Source organism: Geotrypetes seraphini, chromosome 12 (assembly GCF_902459505.1).
Source record: "Geotrypetes seraphini chromosome 12, aGeoSer1.1, whole genome shotgun sequence".
Taxonomy (NCBI): Eukaryota; Metazoa; Chordata; class Amphibia; order Gymnophiona; family Dermophiidae; genus Geotrypetes; species Geotrypetes seraphini.
The window spans coordinates 72,280,430-72,300,008 of record NC_047095.1 but is presented as its reverse complement, the minus strand read 5'-3'; the positions used below and the strand labels follow the sequence as shown (position 1 = coordinate 72,300,008).

At 48.1% G+C, this 19,579-nt stretch overlaps 2 protein-coding genes across 2 annotated transcripts in view; one reads left to right on the top strand and one right to left on the bottom strand.

Annotated features, from left to right (window-relative positions):
• MUTYH (mutY DNA glycosylase) overlaps positions 1–18,058 on the top strand; it is a 63,687-nt gene extending 45,629 nt beyond the window's left edge. The window contains exon 17 of the mRNA XM_033916668.1: positions 17,585–18,058. The gene's annotated coding sequence lies outside the window, so the exon portion shown is untranslated. The remainder of the gene's footprint in view (positions 1–17,584) is intronic.
• Positions 10,883–12,221, bottom strand: HPDL (4-hydroxyphenylpyruvate dioxygenase like). Its single transcript, XM_033915535.1, has one exon. The coding sequence runs from the start codon at positions 12,203–12,205 to the stop codon at positions 10,883–10,885; it is 1,323 nt and encodes a 440-aa protein (XP_033771426.1). The 5' UTR covers positions 12,206–12,221.
• Positions 18,059–19,579: the final 1,521 nt, after the last annotated feature.

Genomic DNA, 19,579 nt, shown 5'->3' with positions numbered 1-19,579 from the left:
ACACACCATGTTATTCCCCCCAAACCTTTAGCAGATCATTGCTGAATCCTTGCACTAAAAAGTGAACAGAGAGAATGGAAGGGCTTGTTGGAATTGAGCTACAATCAGAGAACAGTAGAGAAAAATCTGGAGCCCACAGTTTAACTATATTCCTTCCTGTTACCATCCCTTACCTCTGATTTGATCTGCAATCTTCCTACCAAGTAGAACCAGTTTCTGTCCTGGACTATCCTCAAAGCCAGGTCCCTTGGCTCCAGCTCTACCTCTAGCTTTCAGCTACAGTAGATGTCCAACTGCTTAAGAGGAGATCAATCCATTCATCCTCTGCCTTCTGATATTCTTGCCAGGGCCTTGTAGCCTGACATCCCCTATGCCCCACTGAAAAAGGTTTAGTTGTAATTAATCGCACAAGTATTGTGTGATGGGTTTTTTTTTATTTTCCACTTTAGCTCTGGGTAAGTCACTTGTCACTTAATCATCCCTTGTCCAGGTACAAAATAAGGAACTGTATATAATATGTAAACTACTTTGACTGTAGCCACAGAAAGGCGGTATATCAAATCCCATCCTCTTTCCCTTCCATAAAGGACCAATAATCTCCCTTCCTCCTTCCCACCACTCCAGGCATAGATTCTGCTGATGGCCCCTCCAGTACTGTTATACAAATCGCCCCCCCCCAGTCTATCTTAAAGATGGATTTCTGTTGGCCCTCAGCAGTGGCAGTGTTGCACAAACCCTGCCTGCAACCTCTGAAGCTTTCCCTCTGACCGCTCCTGCCCATACAGAAACAGGAAGTGATGTCAGAGGAGGCAGGATGGGCCAGAGGGAAAGCTTCAGAGCAGGCAACAAATGTGCAATATTGCTACTGTGGAGCAACAGAAGACCGTGAATTGCAGAGGAGAGGTTAGAAGATGCTGGATCATGCAAAGGATGGGGGTTGCGAGTGCCCACCCAACAAGTTAAGACACCAAATAGAAGCCCAACTCAACTGCCATTTTGTATGTAGGTTGACAAGAGACGTGTCCCTCTAAAGCTTCACAATACGTGTGCTCACTTGCAGCAGGATCATCTCAGGTGCTATCTCAGAATTTAGGGCTTTGCCTGGAAGAATTTGTTAGTTTAGATTTGGAGGCTCAAGCAGATACTTGGAACTGTGTCACACAAGCTGTGTATGTTAAGGATAGCTCCCTCAAAATAAACCCTCCTGAGCTGAAACTTTTGGGATAGCAAAGAGAGCTGTGTATTTTGAAATACAAGTTACCATACCATACAATTTCTTATATCCCACAAATTTCAACAAGGACTAATTGCAGCTTACAATAATATACCTAAGATTTACAGTTCAGATACAGTAGGATTCATTGGGTACAACTGAATGTCAATCATGCAAGTTATAAAGAGAAGACATATGTCTTTAACATTTTGCTGACATGGTAGTAAGAAGATTTGATGCAGACATAATGGTAGGTTATTCCATATTTTGAGACATAGAAATTCAAAGGTGGTCTTGAATAATTTTTTCCAGTGAACTTGGGGAGCGAGAAGGGTAGCTTGAAGCACTGTGTTGTTCTGGAGTTATAGAATAAACATGTACCCTTAGTATCAGATACAAGTCCTTATGAGTTCTCTCCATATATGGCCTTATGGACCATGCAAGCGATCTTAAACTGAGTCCTACTTTTCATTGGCAGCCAATGTAGCTCTCTCAGTAACGGACTTGCCCTCTCAAAGTGACTTAATCAAAAGATTAGTCTAGCCGCTGTATTCTAGAGTAGTTGCAATCTCAGAGTACAGAGAGTTGCAGTAGTCTACGCATGGGAATAGAAAGCTAATCTGGCTTAAAACAGGTCTAATTGTTCTTAATTGCCTTAGTCTGAAGAAGAATTTGTTTTACCAAGGAATCAATCTGGGTTTCAAAGGTTAGGTAAAAGTCCGGAATGACTCCCAGAACTTTTGTTGTATTTTCAATCTTAAATTTTTCTCCTGTAAGTAACACCAATCTTATGTGGAAATAAGTTGTAATCACCAAACCAAAGTACAGTGTTCCCCCGCGAATTTTCGGTTAGCAAATCACGGACTTGCTCATTCGCGGTCTGCTCCGACCGCCTCTTCCTGTAGTAAAGCTGGGCTACACCAATCGGGAGCTGTGTGTCAAAGCAGCTCCTGATTGGTGTAGCCCGACTTTACTACAGGAAGAGGCAGTCGGAGCAGACTGCGAGTGATTTTCTTCATCTGTCAGCGCTCCAGCTGTCTTCTCCTGCCTTTTGAAATTTGTGGAGGTTCCTGGAACGGAACCCCTGCAAATTTGGGGGGAGTACTGTATCTTGGTCTTCAGTTTATTAAGTCTGAGGAAGTTCTTCTGCATCCATGTACTCAGGTCAGATTCTTTGGCTAGACAGGAGAAGGAAAATATCATCTGCGTAGGAAAATGCATGAACTTGGGGAATGGTAAATCTCTTACCCAAAGCTTTAAGTACACGTTAAGCAGTGAAGGGTATAGTGGTGAGCCCTGCAGAAGTTGATCCAATAAAGGGATTCGTTATAGCCCTTTCTTACTACATGTGTATGTCCTATTCCCTAGGAATTCTATAAACCATTTTAGCACCATTCCATGTAATCCAAACAGGAACAAAAACTAAAAGTACTAATATATACAAACGAAACCCTAAGATTCAAGACTCTGCATGCAGTACAATCCCAGAGAAAAAGAAACAAATGTAGTTCTTTAGCACTCTCCAGACCAGTAGAGGTTAACTTTACGAATGGGTATATATCTAATCATGACCAGCAGGTGGAGACTGAAAACAAAACTTTGGGACAGTATATCCTAGCCCCTCCTCTCTATTTCCCTCAGTCTTCTTTCAGTCTCCAGCAGGTGTTGAGTGATCTGTACCCATCTCCCTTGGTAGGGCTGTTGGAATTTGTTTAAGGTGTTTTTTGTCCCTGTTTTTAGCCGGACGGAGCTTGGACGGACTCTGTTTGGGGGTTCGTCCGACCTCGGGGGTGTCAAACCCGGCGGGTCACGAGCGGGGTCCCTCCCCCCACTTCCTCCACCTCCCCACATTTTTTTAGAGGAGCCTCAGCAATAAGCCTTGCCCCCTAAATCAAGCAAGACTATTGCTTTGAGAGCCTGTGGAGTCTGTTCTGTAAAAAAAAAAAAAAAAAAAAAAAATCCTGAGGTAGTGCTGGTCTGGAGGGTTGTCTCCCTTTAAGAAAACTGTATTTTACTGTATTTTTTCAACTAACCGGCACTTTTTTACAGCTAGGTCGCGTATGGAGCAATGAGCACTTCTAAAGGGAAAAAGTGCTCATTGTGCTCCAGACGCGAGGCACTCGCGGCCGGCCTGTGCAAGCGGTGTTCAGGCCGGGGCGGTGGAGGAGCTCCGTCGGCAGCGGCTGCAGGCGCCCAGAGCTCCCCGCCGATGGTGCCTCGCGAGTCGGCAGGGAACGGTGGCGAAGCCCGGTCTTCTCCGTCCGCCCACGGAGGGAATCCCCAGACCGCCGACGGTCGGGTTGTAGAGGATTCCCTCTCAGCTGATTTTTTGACAGCTGATGCCGGCTTGCCTGCTTTAGCGGCTGAGACTATTCAGGTTTCTCAGCCGCTTCAGGCTATGGAGGGAGCTTTTTTGGCGGGAAAACCGCCATCTTCTCTGTCTGGCCCCTCCATTTTGTCTTCCACCTCAGGTGACCTTCCCCCTGTTTTGACTATGCAGGGGCAAGGTTCTGCTGGGTCCCCTGCTGTGGCAGGGAGTCCCTTGGGACCCTCGGGGGGGTTTTCTCCTGATTTTTTCTTTTCTTTATGCAGAGCCTATTTTCAGGCGGCTGGGGGTCCCGGTTGCGCCCAGGGGGTCTCGGGGGGTGGTTTTTCCTCCGCGCTTCCTGCGGCTTTGCCTCTTTCGTCTGGCGTGACGTCCCCTCCGCCGCCTACCTTGTCCAAGCGTCCGCGGGTGTCGTGGGACGAGAATTTGTGGTCGGAGGATCGGGTCGGTTTGGAGGAGGACCTGGACCCTTCTGAGGAATTCCAGGACTCTCTGGAGGGGACGGAAGCTGGCGGCGGGTTGTCGGATTTCCCGTTCTCCAGTGACGAGGCGTCTGTGGTGCGTCTTTTTCAGAAAGATGAGCTGCCTGACCTTATTCAGCAGGTTTCTTCGGTCTTGCGTTTTGAGGACGCGCCGCCGGAGACTCCGCGTGTGGGGGACCCCCTGTTGCGGGGGATCCGTTCCGTTTCCCGCTCTTTTCCTATGCATCAGGATATTCGGGATATTATTCTGGAGCAGTGGAAAACGCCGGAGACGCCGTTTCGGCTGGCGCGCAGCATGGCTCGCCTGTATCCCATTCCTGAAGGGGATCGGGCTACGTTAGCTTCGCCGGTCGTGGATGCGGTGGTCTCGGCGATTTCCAAGCGGCATACCGTGCCTGTTGAGGGCGGTTCTGCCTTGCGAGACCCTGAGGAGCGCAAATTGGAGGGCCTCCTTAAGCAAAATTTTCAGGTCTCGGCCCTTGGGGTCCAGGCGGCTATTTGTGGGGGACTGGTCGCTCGCGCCGTGTTTCGGTGGGCGGAGCGGGTCTTGGATCGAGAGTCTGACGACTGGTCTCTGGTGGATCAGGAGGTTGCGAAGATTGAGATGGCGGCCTCATTCCTCTCAGATGCTCTCTATGACTTGGTGCGGAGCTCGGCTAAGTCTATGGCTTTTGGCGTGGCCGCAAGGCGTGTGTTGTGGCTGCGCGCTTGGGCGGCGGATGCTGCGTCCAAAGCTAAGCTTACTAAATTTCCCTTTCGGGGGTCGTTTTTGTTTGGAGAGGACTTGGATAAGTTGATTCAGACTCTGTCGGACTCGAAAGTTCCCCGTCTGCCGGAGGACCGTGCCCGCCCGGCGTCTCGGGGGGGTGCGGCCCGGGGGCGTTTGCGGGATTTTCGCAAGTATCGCCCGGGGCGTGGGGCTGCTTCTTTCCAGTCTCCGGGTTTTTCCCGGGGTCGGTTCTTCCAGCGCACGCAGCCCTTTCGGGGGGCCCGTCGGGGGGCAGGGAATCCCTCCGCCGGTTCCCCCGCTTCCCGTCCTGCACAATGACGCCTTGCCGGCGCCCCCTTTGGTTCCGGTGGGGGCCCGGCTGCGAGATTTTTTCCCCAAATGGGCCGAGATCACGTCCGATCAGTGGGTCCTGGAGGTGGTGCGGGACGGTTATGCCCTGGAGTTCGCCCGCTCTCTGCCGGATTTTTTCCTCGCTTCTCCATGTCAGACTCCGGTGAAGACGCAGGCTTTTCGCCAGACCCTTCAGCGCTTGATAGATCTCAGGGCAGTTGTTCCGGTGCCCCCTCCAGAGTGGGGCACGGGCAGGTACTCCATTTACTTTGTGGTGCCCAAGAAGGAGGGGACTTTTCGGCCCATCCTCGATTTGAAAGGGGTCAACAGGGCTCTCAAGATTCCCTCTTTCCGTATGGAAACTCTGCGGTCGGTCATTCTGGCGGTTCAGCCGGGGGAGTTTCTCACTTCTCTCGATCTGACGGAGGCCTACTTGCATGTTCCCATTCGGGCCTCTCATCAGCGTTTCCTGCGCTTTGCGATCTTGGGTCGGCACTTTCAGTTCTGTGCGCTTCCCTTTGGGCTGGCCACGGCTCCGCGGACGTTCACCAAGGTGATGGTGGTCGTCGCGGCAGCCTTGCGGTCGGAGGGCATCCTGGTACACCCCTACCTGGACGACTGGTTAATTCGGGCAAAGTCGTTGCAGGAAAGTTCCCGGGTTACTGCTCGGGTGGTGGAGTTTCTCCGGTCGCTGGGCTGGGTGGTCAACCTTGCCAAGAGTCGGTTGGTCCCGGCTCAGCGTCTGGAGTACCTAGGGGTGCTGTTCGACACCTCCTTGGGGAAGGTCTTCCTCCCAGAGGGCCGGGTGAGCAAATTGCAATCTCAGATTCGCCTGCTTTTGGCGTCCCGGTGTCCTCGGGCGCGAGATTTCCTCCAGGTCTTGGGGTCGATGGCGGCGTCCCTGGACGTGGTGAGGTGGGCGCGGGCCCACATGCGTCCTCTCCAGTATGCTCTGCTCCGGAGGTGGTCTCCCCAGAGGCACGGGATGGATGTTCCGGTTCCCCTACGAGGCTTGGCGCGCTGCAGTCTGCGTTGGTGGCTCCAGACCCCTCACCTAGTTCAGGGGGTGGGTCTGGATCTCCCGCAGTGGACGGTGCTCCTGACGGATGCGAGTCTCCTGGGTTGGGGGGCTCAGTGTTTGGGTCACTCAGCTCAGGGCACCTGGTCCGCGGAGGAGGCCGCCTGGTCGATCAACGTGTTGGAGACCAGAGCGGTCCGTCTGGCGCTGTTGGCTTTCCACTCCCTGTTGCGGGGCAAGTCAGTCAGAGTGCTGTCGGACAATGCCACGGCGGTGGCTTATGTCAATCGTCAGGGGGGCACCAAGAGCACTCGGGTGGCGCAGGAGGCGGCTCTGCTCATGGTTTGGGCGGAATCCCATCTGCTGGACCTCTCGGCCTCTCATATAGCCGGAGTAGACAACGTTCAGGCAGACTTCCTCAGTCGTCACTTCCTAGATCCAGGAGAGTGGTGTCTCGGCGCCGAGGCGTTTCAGTTGATAGTGCAGGCTTGGGGGCAGCCCCTGATGGACCTGATGGCCACGGGTGGCAACGCCAAGGTGCCCCGCTTCTTCAGTCGTCGCAGGGACGGTCTGGCCGAGGGTCTGGATGCTCTGGTCCAGCCGTGGCCAACGGAGGGGCTGTTGTATGTGTTCCCTCCTTGGCCGCTGGTGGGCAGAGTGCTTCTTCGCATTGTTTACCATCCGGGTTTGGTGGTGCTGGTGGCGCCGGATTGGCCTCGCCGTCCGTGGTATGCGGATCTGGTGAGGCACCTGGTAGCGGATCCTCTTCCTCTGCCTCTCTCGGACGACCTTCTGAGGCAGGGTCCCATTCCCATGTTCGACCCGTCTCCCTTCTGTCTTACGGCATGGCTCTTGAAAGGGGTCGCCTTAGCAAGAAGGGATATTCAGACAAGGTGATTTCTACACTGTTGGGGTCCCGGAGGCTTTCTACCTCTCGGGCTTATGTGCGGGTTTGGCGTCTCTTTGAGGAATGGTGTCGGGCGCGGGGAGTGACCTCTTTTCGCGCTTCTCTGCCTTCCATTCTGGAGTTTTTGCAGGATGGCCTGGATAGAGGCCTGGCTTGGTCTTCTCTCCGGGTTCAGCTTGCGGCCCTGTCGGCTTTTCGAGGGTTGGTGTCAGGTCAGCGTTTATCGGCGCTTCCTGATGTGATTCGGTTTTTGCGGGCGGCCAAGTTGCTTAGGCCTCCCCTTCGGCCCTCGGTTCCCTCTTGGGATCTTAATCTGGTTCTCTCTGTTTTGGTGCGTCCGCCTTTCGAGCCCTTGGACGACTGTTCTTTGAAGGACCTTACTTTGAAGGCGGTCTTTTTGGTGGCCATTACTTCTGCTAGGCGTGTTTCTGAGCTGCAGGCTTTCTCTTGTAGGACTCCCTTCTTGGAGTTTTCTAGGGAACGGGTCGTCTTGCGGCCTGTTCCTTCCTTTCTGCCTAAGGTTGTTTCTCCTTTTCATGTCAATCAATCGGTGGTTCTCCCGGTCTTGGGTAGTCGGGAGGGCTCTTCTGAGCAACGGCAGCTGCGCAAGTTGGATGTCGGTCGGGTCCTTCGCTCTTATGTGCAGCGGACCCAGGAATTCCGGAAGTCCGATCATCTCTTTGTCCTCCTGGCGGGTTCTCGTCGGGGAGCTGGCGCTTCTAAGGCTACTATTGCGCGCTGGATCAAGGAGACGATTGCTTCCGCTTATCTTCTGAAACAGCAGCCGGTTCCGGAGTTTCTCAAGGCTCATTCCACACGGGGTCAGGCGGCTTCTTGGGCTGAGTCGTCGCTCGTGCCCCCTGTGGATATTTGTAAGGCTGCGGTTTGGTCCTCCTTGCATTCCTTTGTCCGTCATTATCGGGTTGATGTGCAGGCGCGTCGGGACGCGGTGTTCGGTGAGCGTGTACTGGTATCGGCCCTTCGGGGGTCCCGCCCGTGAGAGGGACTGCTTTGGTACGTCCCATTCGTAAAGTTAACCTCTACTGGTCTGGAGAGTGCTAAAGAAGGAGAAATTAGGTTCTTACCTGCTAATTTACTTTCTTTTAGCTTCTCCAGACCAGTAGAGGTCCCCACCCTGTCTGTTGTTGTTGTTGTTGGGGCTGTTGCGCGGGCAGTTTTTGGTTTTTGCTGCGGGTTCTAGTATTTTTCTAGGGCCGGGGAGAATTGAAGAACAGCGGCTGTGGCTCGGCTGGCTTAGCTGGCGAGCTGTGGGGACATTCTTCCTTCGGGAATTTCTCTTCTGCATTTTCCAACAGCATTTTGGGTTTGTTACTTGTTACTCCTTTCGGAGTATTGTTTTTTCTCTCTGTTGTTTTCCAGTTCTTGGTTCTGCTTGGCTATTCGGCAGACTGAGGGAAATAGAGAGGAGGGGCTAGGATATACTGTCCCAAAGTTTTGTTTTCAGTCTCCACCTGCTGGTCATGATTAGATATATACCCATTCGTAAAGTTAACCTCTACTGGTCTGGAGAAGCTAAAAGAAAGTAAATTAGCAGGTAAGAACCTAATTTCTCCTTCTTCTTTAGCACTCTCCAGACCAGTAGAGGTTAATCTTTACAAGTGGGTATATATCCAATCATGACCAGCAGGTGGAGACTGAAAACAAAACTGTGGAATAGTACATAAGATATCCCCTTATCTATTTTTATCAGTATTCTATCAGTCTCCAGCAGGTGTTGAGTGAGCTTTACCCATCTCCCTTGGTACGGCTGTTGGAATTTGTTAGGGGTTTTCTAGTCCCTGTTTTTGGACGGACAGAGCTTGGGCGGGCCCTGTTTGGGGGTCCGTCCAACCTTGGGGGTGTCAAACCCAGCGGGTCTCGAGCGGGGTCCCTCCCCCCACTTCCTTCACCTCCCCACATTTTTTTAGAGTAAGCCTTGCCCCCTAAATCAAGCAAGACATATTACTTCGAGAGCCTGTGGAGTCTGTTTTGTAAATTTAAAAAAAAAAATCCTGAGGTAGTGCCGGTCTGCAGGGTTGCTTCCCTGTCAATTTACTATATTTTTGCACTAACCGGCACTTTATCTTCTAGCTAGGTCGTGTATGGAGCAATTGTGCCCTTCTCCGGGGGAATGGGACACAATTTGGTCCAGACGCGAGGCACTCGCGGCCGGCCTGAACTCGGCGGTGGAGCTCCGTCGGCAGCGGCTGCAGGCATCCAGAGCTCCCTGGCCTTAGTGCCTCACGAGCAAATACAGACATCAGATGTCATTTCTCAAAACTGACACAATTCAATCACTAAATTGAAAATAAAATCATTCCCCCTGCCTTTGTTGTCTCCCTCCTACCATGCTGTGCCTCAACAAGGTGCCTCCCTCCAGCCAGTGTCTTACTTTCTGGCCAGCTCCCGCCTGGCCGTTTTATGTGGCCCGCAGTGCGATGCCCCCGGTGTTATCTTCTGGCTGGCTCCCCCCTCCTCACAGCCACAGTGTGCACAAAGCCACAGGCGGCAGCTCCTCATGCATCCTGCGCCTGAATCGGAAGCCCTCTGGCATCGCAACGTTTGAGGGAATGCTTCCAGATGAGGCATGGGTCATGCGAGGAGCCGCCTTCAGCTCTGTGCACACTGCGGCAGTGAGGAGGAGGGAGCTGGCCAGCAGATAACACCAGGGACATTGTACTGTGGACCATATAAAACGGCCAGGCGGGCCTTGAGTTTGACACCTGTGCTCTAATAAATCAGAAGACAAGCAGGCTTGCAGGAGAATAGAAACCGAGCTTCGAAGAAACCCAAAGCAGTCTGGTTCATCAGGTACACCTGAGGGTTGCCTTGCAAGCTGCAGTCCGCCCTTGTGAGTCTGCGTCCTCTCCCAGAGTAATCCCCAAAATGGGCACCAAAGCCTCACAATACCAAAGAAAATACTCAAAAATAATCAAACCTGAACAGAACCGATCAGAACACACCTTCTCAATTTGCTTGCAGAAGAAAAAAACTGAAGAAGGCGCTATACTCCACAGGTGATTGTACTCATAAACTGCTTGCTGAAGGACGTCAGAATGATCATCTAACGTACAGACTCCTGTGTTTATGTAACAGAAACCCATTTCAAATCTTGACCCCCCGCCCCAAGAGCAGGACTAAGACTAATGCACAGCCACAGGACGAGACACCCCCCCCCCTCGAATTTCAGATAACCATGTCCCATCTATGTACTGATAAAAAGATCTATCCAGGAAAGGCACAAAGATACTACATCTAGATTATAAAGGTAACATCTGTGGTTTTATTAAATAACTGCTACCACCCAATGTTATACCTGCTCTGAGGCAATCAGTGTTTTGTTTTAATGTAATTCATATATAAGTTCCACTCCTTCTGTGCCCCCAAAACACTGACACTTGTGTTCTAGTGCCTAATTTTTTACTTTGGCATATAAAATGTTAGTTGATCATAAAATTATCCCAGCAAATATAGCAATGTGGAATTGACTTGATGCAGGCTGCCCAGAAAAAGCAACATGTCACCATGTTGTGACTCCCATAAACCACACGTAGCCTGTGTCTGGTGCTTCTGCAGCACTGGGTGTTTCTTGTGAGGAAAGAAAGGATGCTGTCACTGTTAAGATCCTAATACAAAAGTTTTATTTGGCATTTTTATTAAAACACTACCATTCCCTTCTTGCAACTGGCAAAGTGGTTTCTCATGCAGAGTTGCTAGAGTAAACAACTCTGAGAACAATTTGAAAGCACTACCTCAAACCAGAGGCTATACTGGATATTTTTATTGTAAAAGATGCTAAGAAATTCATATGTTCACATTATTCCCATTATATTGATACTTTATCTGGTCCCTTAGCTTATGACCCCCTCTGGAAACTTAGCTGCTCTGTACATGTTCTTTCTGGTCTATAAATGCTTGCACTGCATGCCATAATGCCCGGATATTTCCCTCCCCAAAGCCAGAAGCTCCCTGCCGCTGAATGAGTTCCAGGAAGAAGGTCTCTTCTGAGAAGATGGGCTTTGTGAAGATTTGCATCAGATGTCTCCTGTTTTCCACCATGCCTCGGCAACCTCTTCCTTCACCCTTATTAGATACATCTGTGTCTAGCAGGACCCCAAGTTGTGAAAGTAATTGGAGATCTTGTCCTACAGCTCTAATCTCCTCCTCTTTCCCAGGCTCTGTGTAATAAGCTGGGGGTGGAGTTACAAACTGAACCCCAGCACAATAAAAGGCCCTGGCAGTAGCAATAATGTCTGGTGTGTATAGTGCCACATGCTGGATCCCTGCCCCTCCATGTTGCTCCAGGAATGTGTCCACCTGATTCCTGCCCTGTCCTGGCAAGGACTCAGCCAAAACAAACCTGCAGTCTGGCACTTTGCTGGGTGCCACTAAGGTTAAAGCCATTTTGCTACATTTCCAGTATTGCATAGCAGAGAGGCGAAGTCCTATGCCATCATCACTGATGACAAAACCACCTTCTGCACTCTCCTCCTGATGCAGCTGAAACCTTTGAAAACCAAAGCACTTCTCATACCATTTTAAGATCTGAGTGCTACTCCCCTGAGGGCAGGCATAGGTCACATGATCAAAGTGTGTTATCTCTGTCAAGCCTGATGGAATAGCAGGAGAGTCTATGACTTGAAATCCTGGCAAGAACTCACCTTTGTAGCGTGATCGATCAATTAAGGTGTGGGAGATGTTTCCCACGATGGATTTAATCACAGAGTAAATCACACATCCTGAATCATCATGAATTTCAGTGGGTGGGATGAGGATCTGGCAGCCATGAGCATGGAGTTGTTTGCAAAGACTACCCACATCCTCCACCTCAAAGCTCACATTTGAAGCTGTGTCTACAGAGCAAGATGGACATATGTCATATAAGAGATCAAGCTCTGGGCAAGCTCTGGGCAGTGCATCATTAAAAGGAATGCATGACAGATCAGTACATTCTTGGTTCAAGCCCAGTCTATTCGCCTGCCAGAGTGCCCACTGTTGTGCTGTAGCAACACCTGACTTCGGTTTCTCGTTGACTACGAAAATTGCAGCGCCTTTCTTCACTGCAAACTGTTGAGCTGTCTCTGTGATTCTCATGGCAAACAGATGAAACTGGAATTTGTTGACCAGTTTCTGGAGCAGTGCTACCCCATTGGTGACGTGAAATGCAATGTGGTTCAAACTTAGGAAAGGAGTAGCCATAATCTTCCAGGAAGGGATTCAATAGCAAGTTCTGAAACAAAGAGAATAAGTGTTGAATTCAACATTAGAGTGTTGTATGCTTTGGAAAACTGGACTTTTGAGTCATGTACAAGAACTGAAACCTTAGACATTATTAGGTTAGGTATTTAAGAAGTGTCTCTCCCTTGGCCTGGTTTGTGCCCAACCTTGAAGCCCCTGCTGTGCTAGCTAGGTTAATGATTCCTCGTCCTCTCCATGGACTGTCCCCGCTCAAAGTGGTTTGCATCAGTGAGTCCTCCAGCCCTCAGTCTCAAGGTTAGCTCATATCAATCCTAGCTAGCTCAATGGCTCCTCCCTCCAACAAAACAAGAGAGGAAAAGAGATTTTGGCTCAAAATATAACAAGTGACCAAAGAAAAGGTGTGAGATATCAGAATCAACCAACTGTATTTTTTTTTTTTTAGCACAGTTTCATCAATAGAGTCTGAAAACTAGGCTCCAAGTGTCAGCAGTATGGACTGCCTTCCTCAAGGGACATGCAAACTAACTTAAATAGCACCAGGGCAAACGTTGCACTTTCTTCCTACTAGTGATTCATCACAGAACTCTTTTGGTCACACAAGCCCTTGAGGAAGGCAGTCAGTCCATGCTGCCCAAACATGGAGCCTAGCTGGGACCTTCGTCTCCTACCCCTAGTCGGTCTCTTCCAGGAATTCCTCTCCCTCTGGCCTGACAACACAGCACAATGTGCCTCCCAGTAATCCTTTGCGGCTACCGTCAGTAAAAGGAAGGAGCCAATCCCTGAGCGAGATGAGGCCAGACCCGCCTATAGAGAAGGGCCAGACCTCAGGAGGAGCTGGGGATTGGAGGGGATTCGCTTGGGCGGGGCTTGCGTGGGAGGAGGGTTGGAAGCCTCGTTCTGGTGCTTCATTAGCTTCTCTGAGGGCACTTTTTTCGGTTCTATTATAAAATGTCATTTTATAATAAAGTATAACTGAACATTGATACAATCAAAGTGACCAAACTATCCAATAAGAATTATGGTATAAGCATAATTGGGGGTTTTTTAGTCTTTGTATCTGTATTGAAAATACATTTTTTTACAGAGTATATTTAATAATACAATTCCATACCATACAATTTCTTATATCCTATAAAATTTCTACAAGGATTCATTGCAGCTTACAATTAGATGCCTTCTCTCTGGAGTGTCCCACCTACAAGGGAACTGGAAGTCACTCCAAAGAAAATGCTCCCCGGGTAGACTGACGGCAGCAGGCTCACCTTGCTGCTGCTGGCCGGCCCAGACATTCAGTTTCAGTGAGGAGGTAGGAGGGGAACAGGGGGAGAGAGAGCACCATCCCACAGTGGGGGTGGGGTGGGGAGGGGGTTGGAGGGAGAGAGAGAGAAAGAGGGAAGCTCCCACAGGAGAGGAGAGCGTAGAAATAGAGTGTGAGTGAGAACCCATGGGAGAGGGGGTTGTGAAGAGAGAAAGAAAAGCACCTGCAGAGGTGGAAGAGAGAAGCACCCATGGGGGGGTTGGAGGGAGGGAGAGAGAAGCACCTGCGGGGTAGGGTTGGAGGGAGAGAAAAAGTGAAGTACTAACAGGGTACAGAAGTTGGTAAGGGAGACTAAGAAAAATGGGTGAAATGTGTGTGTGGGGGAGGGGGCAAGGGCAAGACTAGTGGGTGATGGGCCAGGAGTGGAGTTGTGACTGGGTCATGTATCCTCTTTTTTTACTTCACAAATATGGTAACATTCCAAGCAGGCAAATGGAATAAATGTTTAACCAACTTTATCTCAAACGCTCTTTCTTACCAAATTTTTAGGAAGTCAATCAAAACTTATCTCTTTGATAAATTTCTCTGACTCCACTTCTGCCCTGGTGTACTTCTAAAATATTTCCAGGAAAAATCTGATTAATCTTACCATGCTAATGTAATTTTGAAAGTTTTTTGTAATAGAAACATAGAAGATGACGGCAGAAAAGGGCTACAGCCCATCAAGTCTGCCCACTCTGCTTACCCACCCCCTGTCTATGCCCTAATGACCCAATTTCCTTATCTTGACCCTCATAGGGATCCCACATGGGTATCCCATTTATTCTTAAAGTCTGGATCACTGTCTGCCTCGATCACCTGCACTGGAAGCTTGTTCCAATGATCAACCACTCTCTCTGTGAAGAAATACTTTCTGGTGTCACCATGAAATTTTCCGCCCCTGAGTTTGAGCAGGTGCCCTCTTGTGGCCGAGGGTCCCTTGAGAAAGAAAATATCATCTTCCACTTCGACACGTCCCGTGAGGTACTTAAATGTTTCGATCATGTCTCCCCTCTCCCTACGTTCCTCGAGAGTGTAGAGCTGCAATTTGTTCAGTCTCTCTTCGTACGAGAGACCCTTGAGCCCCGAGATCATCCTGGTGGCCGTCCGCTGAACCGATTCAATTCTGCGCACATCTTTACTGTAATGTGGCCTCCAGAATTGCACACAGTACTCCAGGTGAGGTCTCACCATGGCCCTGTACAACGGCATTATGACTTCAGGCTTTCGGCTGACGAAACTTCTATTGATACAACCCAATATCTGCCTTGCCTTAGATGAAGCCTTCTCCACTTGATTGGCAGTTTTCATGTCTGCACTGATGATTACTCCTAAATCTCATTCTGCTGAAGTCCTAGTTAAAGTTTCTCCGTTCAAGAAGTACGTCCTGCATGGATTTCCGCTTCCGAGGTGCATGACCTTACATTTCTTAGCATTGAAGCCTAGATGCCAGGTTGAGGACCAACTTTCCAATGTAAGCAGGTCCTGTGCCATATAATTCTGTAAACTGCATTCACTTACTATATTACATAGTTTGGCATCATCGGCGAATAGTGTTATTTTACCTTGAAGCCCTTGAGTCAGATCCCCTATGAATATGTTGAAAAGGAGTGGACCCAGGACCGAGCCCTGCGGCACTCTACTGGTCACCTCCGATGTTTTAGAGAGGGTACCATTAACCACCACCCTCTGAAGTCTGCCACTCAGCCAATCATTGACCCATGCAGTTAGGGGTAAATTCTCTATTACTGTGTTTAACTTAGGCGTGCTTTGGACGTCCGATGTAAGTGAATAATTACGGAGTTAAGGGTCTTAATTAATGTTAATTGGGAAATAAACGACACATAGACGTCCCTAAGAGGTAGTTGACGGACTGACGTCTACAGAAAGCATAGTCCCGTCTCCAGCTCTGGACGTGGGCGTTCCGTGGGCGTTCCCTGGGCGTGCCAAATGGGGACGCTAGATAGGCGCTACCTGAGCGAACGCCTGCGTCTAAATATCGTGTATTATGTAGACGTAAGAAACCCTGGTCTAACTTGGATTTCAATGCCGTTTCAATTTTCGAAATTGCGGCTCTTTGTTAGACGCGAGGCAGAGGTTCGCTGTGTTTTTCATCAATAATTCCAATAGTGAGTTTGAATAGGTAATTTTCATCTTTTCTCTGTCCTAATAAATATAATGTAAATGGAACACATTATATTGCATGGATAACAAACCACATTTCTGCCCGAACAATAATATAATTTACACATGGCTTTTACAACCCCCTTTTTTTTCTCAACAAACAGCATTGCAATCGGCTCTCTTTTGAAAGCAAAGAAAAATCAGCACACATTATCAGCACTTAAAAAGAGAATAAACAGATACACACCTTAACATTCAAGCTTCCCTCATTGCAAAATGGAGGTCTTCAGTTGCACAAAACTGACCTCATTGTGACCTCATCAATCTGCACCTTCAAAGTAGTATGCCACAATTAAAAGATGTGCTGGGTGTAGAACTCACAACCTCTGGATGTTAGGAGCACAGGCTGGCTCCTAACACATAGAGCTACAGCTGCTTCTACTTAGGTCCATCTCACCACCCTTTCATATCATACTTGACTGAGCTGTCTATGCTTCATTAGCTATCATATCAGGATGAACTCAAATAAGTTTAAGCAAAGGAATGCCTAAAGATTTGGAAGGTTTTCAAGTAGAAAACAAATATCAAATATGTATTAAAGAATTGCAGCACAATTGACGCTGATCGGTAAGGGCAAAAAAACATCACTTTTCCGGTATGACGCCTAAACGGAACAGATTACTTACAGTCATATATCCATTAGTACAGTGCTTAGAATGAAGATTAGCGTGTGAGAAAAATGGAGCTCCACCTCACATGCATTCAAGCACACTTGGGAATATGGGTTTGGGGCTCAGTGAAAGCAGCGCTTTTAACCATTGAGCTACCACTCTTTTGTCTCAGCCTACTATGACATTATAGCTAAACTCCTTTTCCCATAGCACTTCACTAAGATATGATATGACAAGGGAGCCAGAGACATTGGAGCAAAAGTTGCTGTAGCTTAGTGAGGAAACCCCTTACTTATGGAGAGATTGAATAGCTCAGCTAACGGTTTCGCCAGGACATCGCTCAATTCTCTGAGCATTCTAGGGTGCAAATTGTCTGGTCCCATGGCTTTGTTCACCTTGAGTCTTGCCAGTTCACTGTAAACTTCACCTGGTGTGAACTCAAAATTCTGAAACGGGTCTTCTGTGCTTTGTGTTGCCTTCAACTGCGGACCGTGTCCCGGTGCCTCACAGGTGAAGACTGAGCAGAAGTATTCATTCAATAGTTCGGCTTTATCGGAATCTGCTTCCAAGTAACTTCCGTCCAGTCTTTTAAGGCGTACTATCCCGCCTGTGTTCCTTTTTCTGTCACTAATATACCTGAAGAAGGATTTGTCCCCCTTTTAATGTTTTTTGCCAGAATTTCTTCCACTCAAAGTTTTGCCTCTCTAACTGCCATTTTGACCGCTGTATACAGTCTCTTCCTCTGTAAGCTGCTCTGAACTGTATGTGGTATTGTGGTATATAAAAATAAAGTTATCATTATTATTATAATATCCTCAGCAAGTAGAGCATTCAGATAGATCAGGCAGGAGGGCCACTTTCTGTGGTGTACACGGCTCAGGTGTAGAGTGTTTAGTTGCTGGTTGCATTGTATAAGAATGGTCAGTTTGGCCGGTGAGGACCAGTTCATGCGTCCATCCCGGAGTCAGTCACTTGGTCTCCCCCATTATGAATTATTTTGTATGTAAACTGTTTTGTCCTATTACCAGTACTACAGTTAGTTAAAGTAGCATCGAAAGCCATAAACATTGTAAGTAGAGCTTTTTACAGCTTTTGATTACTTCTTACTGTACTATTTGTTAACAATGTACAGATCTTTGTATAATTTTCGCTTAGGTTTGGGCTATGATCATACATTGCTTGGTACCTATTGGGATTTTGCAGTTCATAAATCCTAGAGCATAGAATTCAAAATTAACTCTTGGATTAATTTACAAACACTTTTCTTTAATGATGTTCTTTTCCTAGAGTTTTCCAGAAAAAAAACCAACTCTCAAATCACTTTTGAAACAACAAGAGGACTTCTGGAGAATGTCAGACAAGTCCTGTATCAGATATGACTTGATTTCCCCAGAATTTACATTTTACTGACCAGTTTATGCTAAAATGGAAGAACTGGAAGTGGACTTCATCAGGAGTTTTATCAGAAGATGATAAAGGATTCAAGAAAGCAGAATGGTAGAGGTGAAGGACAAAGGAGTAAATAGGCAGATGAGGTTCTCAAGAAGGAGATTTATAATGGCTGAAAAGTAGACTCGGGTTTTCTGAAAATAGTTGTGTTGTAAGGAGGTTCAAATATATGGTACGAAGGTGAGAGTATCTGCGTTTCTTTAGTTGTAAATTACATTTTTGTTGGGAATTTAGAAATATTTACAACATATTTTGTTAGTGAACCAGTCTGAATGTAATCCAAGGTTTAATAAACATTGTTTTTTTTTCCTGGCTGGACTCAATGACTATAACCAAGGTGCTCTGAGTCCCTGATTCCTGTATCTGGACACAGAGATCCTCTTTTCCAGCCCTGTTTTCCTCTTTTCACCTGGTGTTTCTTTGTTGTCCTGGGTCGGGGCTGAGGACTTTGACCCTATCTTTACTGGCAGAATTGCAGCATCACAAAATACAAATAAGAAGTTTAAATATTTGCTCACAGTGCAGGATCAGGGTCTCTCTCTCTCTCTTTCTTTCTCTCTCCTAAGTGGTCTGTCTTTGGTGAGAGCTTTATTTCTTCATTTTAAATGTGTAGAAGTCAATCAATTCAAGTGCTTACTGGTTGTCACTGTATGATGATGTTATTCTTAGGCAGTTGTGTCAAGGAAGAAATAAAGGATGAAACCACAGTTAAAGAGCCAAGCCAGAAGGAAAGAGGCAGAGTCTTATTCCCCCTGGCTGAAGGCAAATGTTCAGTCTTGTGTCCTTTTCAGTGATCTTTCAGGTCCCTAATTTCTTCCTTGAGATTCTGATAACATTATGTAACAACATTTATTGATTTATTTTTTTGTTATTTCTTAATTGCCTCTGCCACAAAAGTATAGAAAATGGCCACCATTCTCCTCAAATTGCTTTTGTGACCAGGACATTGATTTTTTGACATTTGCCTTTTTTGCAGAACGTTCCAGATTGATTCCAAGATGAGTAAACATAGGGGCCCTTTTACTAAGGCATGGTAGGATTACAACAGCAATTCCTGAGGCAGTGAAGTGAGGATAGAGGGTTGGAATAAGGGGCGTGGGATGAGGGATAGATACAAGGAGATGCTGAAAAGTTCTCAGCCAAACCAACTTCCTAAATTAGAAACATAGAAATAGACGGCAGATAAGGGCCACGGCCCATCTAGTCTGCCCACCCCAATGACCCTCCCCTACCTTTCTCTGTGAATAGATCCCACGTGTCTATCCCATTTGGCCTTAAAATCAGGCACGCTGCTGGCTTCAATAACCTGAAGTGGAAGACTATTCCAGCGATCAACCACCCTTTCAGTGAAAAAGAATTTCCTGGTGTCCCCGTGCAGTTTCCCGCCCCTGATTTTCCACAGATGCCCCCTTGTTGCCGTGGGACCCTTGAAAAAGAAGATATCTTCTTCCATCTCGATGCGGCCCGTGAGATACTTGAATGTCTCGATCATGTCTCCCCTCTCTCTGCGTTCCTCGAGTGAGCATTATTTTGCCACTGTAGCTGAAAAAAGTCTCATAAAGCTATATTTTGAGGTGTCAGGTCAAAAGCGCACCGGGACAAAGGTGCGCCCAGACAATTGAGCGCAGCGCGGAGGCGCATGCCACTCAAAATTACTGTTTTTAGGGCTCCGATGGGGGTGTGTGTGTGGGGGCACGAAAGACAAAGGCGCGCGCCAACAACTGAGCGCAAGATGGAGGCGCGCGCCGAAGAAAATTACAGTTTTTAGGGGCTCCGACGGGGGGGGGTTTGTTGGGGAACCCCCCCACTTTACTTAATAGACATCGCACCGCG

Excerpts from the sequence above, each read along its gene's own strand:
- HPDL (XM_033915535.1), bottom strand. The coding sequence starts at position 12,205 with ATGGCTACTCCTTTCCTAAGTTTGAACCACATTGCATTTCACGTCACC.